This window comes from Pollicipes pollicipes, unplaced genomic scaffold (assembly GCF_011947565.3).
Source record: "Pollicipes pollicipes isolate AB1234 unplaced genomic scaffold, Ppol_2.1 Scaffold_4295;HRSCAF=5057_pilon_pilon_pilon, whole genome shotgun sequence".
Taxonomy (NCBI): Eukaryota; Metazoa; Arthropoda; class Thecostraca; order Pollicipedomorpha; family Pollicipedidae; genus Pollicipes; species Pollicipes pollicipes.
Genome location: NW_023596461.1, coordinates 3,213,123 through 3,217,959, shown reverse-complemented (window position 1 = coordinate 3,217,959; position 4,837 = coordinate 3,213,123). Strand labels below are relative to the sequence as shown.

At 51.9% G+C, this 4,837-nt stretch overlaps 1 protein-coding gene across 1 annotated transcript; it reads left to right on the top strand.

Annotated features, from left to right (window-relative positions):
* Positions 1-724: 724 nt before the first annotated feature.
* Positions 725-4,445, top strand: LOC119097112 (methyltransferase-like protein 24). The gene is made up of 3 exons (XM_037220160.1): positions 725-772; positions 2,737-3,035; positions 3,480-4,445. The coding sequence occupies exons 2-3, from the start codon at positions 2,953-2,955 to the stop codon at positions 4,240-4,242; spliced, it is 846 nt and encodes a 281-aa protein (XP_037076055.1). The 5' UTR covers positions 725-772; positions 2,737-2,952; the 3' UTR covers positions 4,243-4,445.
* The last annotated feature ends 392 nt before the right edge of the window (positions 4,446-4,837 follow it).

The window sequence follows — 4,837 nt, the reverse complement described above, 5'->3', positions numbered from 1 at the left end:
TTAACTATTACTCGTAAAGTGTGCCTCGTATTTCACCATATTCGAATGCTTTCTGTCCGCATGACATACATTGTTTTGACAATGGGGAACGAATTTCCTTGAAGTTAGCTAACACGAACTTTAGTTGAATGACTATGGGCAAACTGATATATGGCCTACCGAAAACAACGAAGGAATTAATTCGACCAATCTGGCGAACGCGCCAGAAGCTGATTAAATATACATTCGCCCTTCTATATAACAAAGCTTGCAGCAATGAAAGCATACCATCTAAGTCTGCAACAACGTGCATATATATATATATATATATATATATGTATGTATATCTATCTATATCTATATCTATATCTATATGTGCGTGTGTGTGTGTGTGTGTGTGTGTGTGTGTGTGCGGCGGTGCATGCCGTCTCACTCATTACTGGGGTGTTGTATCCTGTTAACTCAGTGCCAGTAACACTTCATCCCCCCCGACGCCACGAAATCATGCACAGCGTCCGCAGCACCGGCGCACGCCATCATAAACCTGCGGCCCCATCCGTTGGAGCACCGCGTCACTGCCCTGGCCACCTGTCCCGCCGCCCCGCCACCGAGCCCGCCGCCAGCCGAGGCTCGTCCGCTCGGCCCGGCGGATGAGACCCGGGAGGCCAGCGTCGGGTCACTGTCCCGTCTGGACCGGCCAGTCGGCGCCAAGACTGCCCGGCGGCAGACAGGTCTGTGCAGCGGAGGGGAAGGTGCCGGGCGTGTGGAGGTGCAGGAGTCACTGGAGGGACAGGTGAGTGCTGCTGGGATGGGGTGGGCGGTGCGTTCGGCGGTACCGGAGAAGCAGAGGCTCGGGTTCTGGTCTCGGACGTGCTTGTTGTATTTTTCAGGCGTCATTGCAACAGCCAAGGTTACTAACTAGCCTAGCAGTTGCGCGGTCGTTAAATAATCCACTAGTTATTAGGATTATCGAGCATGGTCGAACGTCGCGCCATTTACACCGTCGGAGGGGGTGGGAGACTGGAAGGGAGCGTAGGACATCTCGTGAGGAGCCTCAGACAAGGCATATATATATATATATATATATATATATATATATATATATATATATATATATATATATATATATATAAATATTCAGAGGTCAAAACTGTTAGTCCTGTGCCTTGAAACGTTCATTACCCACCGCCGTGCATGTGTCAAACATTATTCCGTATGTCTGGCAGACCTGTGCTCGATGCCATTGCGCCGGAATCGATTCCGCCTTGGATTCGATGGGCTCGATTCTAGCTCTGCCATCGGCCAGCACACAATTTTGAGTCGACACTGATTCCGACTCAAAGAGCTGTGACTCAATTCCGAAGTCGAATCCGACGGAGCCCTTCCGGCCAGGCTTCGAGATTAAGTCTGCCTTCAGTCTTTCTAAACCGAATCCAAAGTCGAAGCGTTGACATTAAACCAATGATGAAGCCGGTGCCTTCGAAGTCTGAAACTGCCGAGCCGAGGTCGAAGCCAGTAGCCTCGCATGTTTAAAACGTAGAGCCGAATGCAAAGCTAGCTGTTTCAAACTTTGAACACGGAGACCGAAGCCGTAGTCAGCAGCCGGGGTCTTACGAAACGGAAAGCCAAACATGAACGTATTATTTTAAAATTACGAGGTCGAAGCTGAACGCAGTGTATAGCGCTGTTTTGCAAAACTAAAGCCATTTTCGTGTCTGGTTGAACTGTGAAATAAAAAAGGTCACCAGGGTTCGAGACTAGGCGCCTAACTAGGCTCTAGGCTAACTAGGCTCTAGGCTCTAGGCATCTAACTAGGCTCTAGGCTAACTAGGGAACTAGGCTCCGGATGCCAACCATCGGACCAGCGTACTCACCTTGTGTGCTAGCGTTTACATAACGTTTCGGTTGATTCGCTTCTGCGGCCGTCACCAGGTTGTAGTTGGTCCTGAGAATAATCGGCTGGTTGTTGGCCTCCAGCCACGCATCCTTCGCAACCGAAAAAAGTTGTGTGGCATGTGACGGCGGGAGGGGTAGGGCGTCTTGTGAAGCGAGCTCTTAACCGCGTTGAAGAAAGTCACCATGACAAAGCAAAGCCGACAGGTCAGGGTTGAATGAAGCTGAAGCTGGGGCTATAATCCAAAAATGCTTGAAGCAAAAATTAAAACTATTCTTTTGAAAATTACCAAAAAGCTGAAGCTGAAGTCAAACGATAAAGTGGCACAAAGCCTGAGTCGAATCCGAAACAGTCGTGGAAATGGCTCAAAGCCGAAGCCGAACTCAAAGCCTTTGGAAGAAAAATGCAGCTTTATAAAACCGAAGTCGAAACCGAAGGCGGTGTAGTTCCCATGCCTGGTTCCGGTAATAACAGTATAGGCATCAATCATTTAACGTCTGTCTCAAGAGTTCTCTAGCTACTTATTTCTTGCACAGAGTGCTAACACGTATGATGTAAGGGTTACACTTACCCAAAGGCCTCACGCCCAGGGTGAAACTAACCATATTCCTAAGGCATGTTGTTGAATTCGTCATGAACCCTTTGAAGGTACATGCACAGCGAACACAAGTCGGAGACAATATGCTTACCTTAACCTTAAAATTGGATACCTTAAACCATACTTAACCAGATAAAACCAACCTTAAAATATGCCACATTATGCCTCATGCCACGAGCCGTGACGAGTTCCCCTGGGATTTCCGAATCAGTGCGGACCACACCATGACCAGCCCTTTCAGCAGCCCTCTCCCGGGTGTCTGCAGGCAGCTCAACAGCCTGCCACGGACGGCTGCAGACACCCGGCGGGCACCGGCCGCGACACCGGAGCGACGGACTGAGGGGTGTCGGCCGGGATCCAGTGCTGTCGGGCGGCCTGCTCCACACCCGGACAGCGACGGAGGCCCGCCACACCCTCGGGGTCGCGAGAGGTCACCAGTCGCGAGAGGTCAACAGACCGATCGGGCACATCACCGGGCGCCATGATGGTGGTCAGCAACAGGCTGCGCAATGTGTCCAGCCTGACGTGCCTGTGTCTCCTCGGCCTGCTGATCGTCACTCATTGGTAGATAACTTGTCGATAATCAGTTGGGGCTGCTGGGGACGCTGTCGAGAGAAAGGGACACTATAGCCTCCTTGAATTCGGAAATTTGAGTTGAGATTTATCCTGATTTCCCAGACGTTTATGCGGTTGTATGTAGCTTTTCTACAGCTGCCGGACCAAGTCTCTAAGGAAAACTAACGCTGTGCCGCAAAACATATGAAACGTTACTGTACTTTGCTGCGCTTCTTTGTATGCTTCATCACTGCAGCGGTCAATGCTCGCGTGATCATGTGAAACACTGCCGGAAACTTTGCATGGATGATTGGCCGTTTTAATTTGTAAGGGTGTCTTGATGACGCATTTGAGAGTGTGTTTACCGTAGTATCTACGCCCATGTTTGCAGCGAGGCCGGTAGCCCCACTGCAAAGTAATCAAACAGCACGCCCGCACCGTTGCTTTTCACAGGCAATTCCTCGGTCACCCGGCACGCGGCGGATACGTGGAGTGGCTGCCGGAAATGCTGTCATCCTCCCAGCCCTTTCTGCCTGCGCCTCCCGATGACGACGAGGAGCTGGCCCGCGCGCTGTACCACTACCTGTACAACCCTGAGCTCTGCTGCAAGCGACTGACGCTCTTCGGCGGCATCTCCGTCGGCCGAAAGATCGACGGCGACAAGTTCATCTGCCTGGACCCTGAGTACGCGCCGTCGCCGGGCGACTGCCTCGTCTACTCCGTCGGCATCAGCTACGAGTGGAGCTTCGACCGCGACGTCTCCGACTACGGCTGCGAGGTACATGCCTTTGACCCGTCGATGGATCCATGGGCACCGAACGTGACCTCGTTCGGCGCCCGGTTCTACCGGATCGGCCTGGCGGGCCGTTCGCGCGTCGACCACCGCGGCTGGCGCGTGATGACGCTGACCGATCTGCGCGCCCTGCTCGGCCACCAGCGGCGCCAGATCGACTACCTCAAGGTCGACATCGAGGGCGCCGAGTGGGACTGGCTGAGCGGCGACATGGAGAGCCTGCGCGCCGTCCGGCAGATGGGCATGGAAGTGCACATGAACGTGACGGCCACCGAGCTGCGCCGCTACTACCGCGCGCTCCGCGAGCTGCGACGCGTCGGCTTCAGGACGATCCACTCCAACATTAACCGCGTCGCCGGCAAGCGCAGGCTAGTCGCCGGCATGAAGGGCTCGTGGGAAACATGTTCGAGCTGGTCTGGGTGAGGACGTGAATTCCTGACGACTTGCTTGCAGCCTGAGGTTCTGCTTTCACTCCAGAGACATTTACACAACTCATCTTGGGTGTTGCGGTTCAACTTTGTTGCTCGTTTTCTACGCGCGATCCGATGTGCAGTAGCGAAGGCTGTGAATACATGAGGTACTTTAGCCACGTGGTATCATGTGTCATGTGGTCCGTCTGTAACGTAACCTGCTAGTCTTCTGATGCTTATGCAACACGATTATTTGTCGGTGAAGCAGATGGCGTCACCACCGATTGATTGCGTTTGATTACATTCATTATGATCATTGCATCGAGCCGATTCCGTGTCATGTTCTGCGCACACGATAATAATATCTGTAGTCCACTTATCACTGCACGGACGTACCATTTGCTAGCGGCCTTTGTATCACAAATTCTATGACAGAGATGGATCGAAATTCCTAAAATCGCTGAATGGTTCTGTGCTAATTTTGAATCGTTGATAACTCCAAGAATGATGATATCATAGAAACATAAATGAAGTGCAAGGCTTTTCTATTCTATCTTTCTTGGAAGCTGGGTTGAACATGACAAAGGAAACGCGGGACGATTGCAACA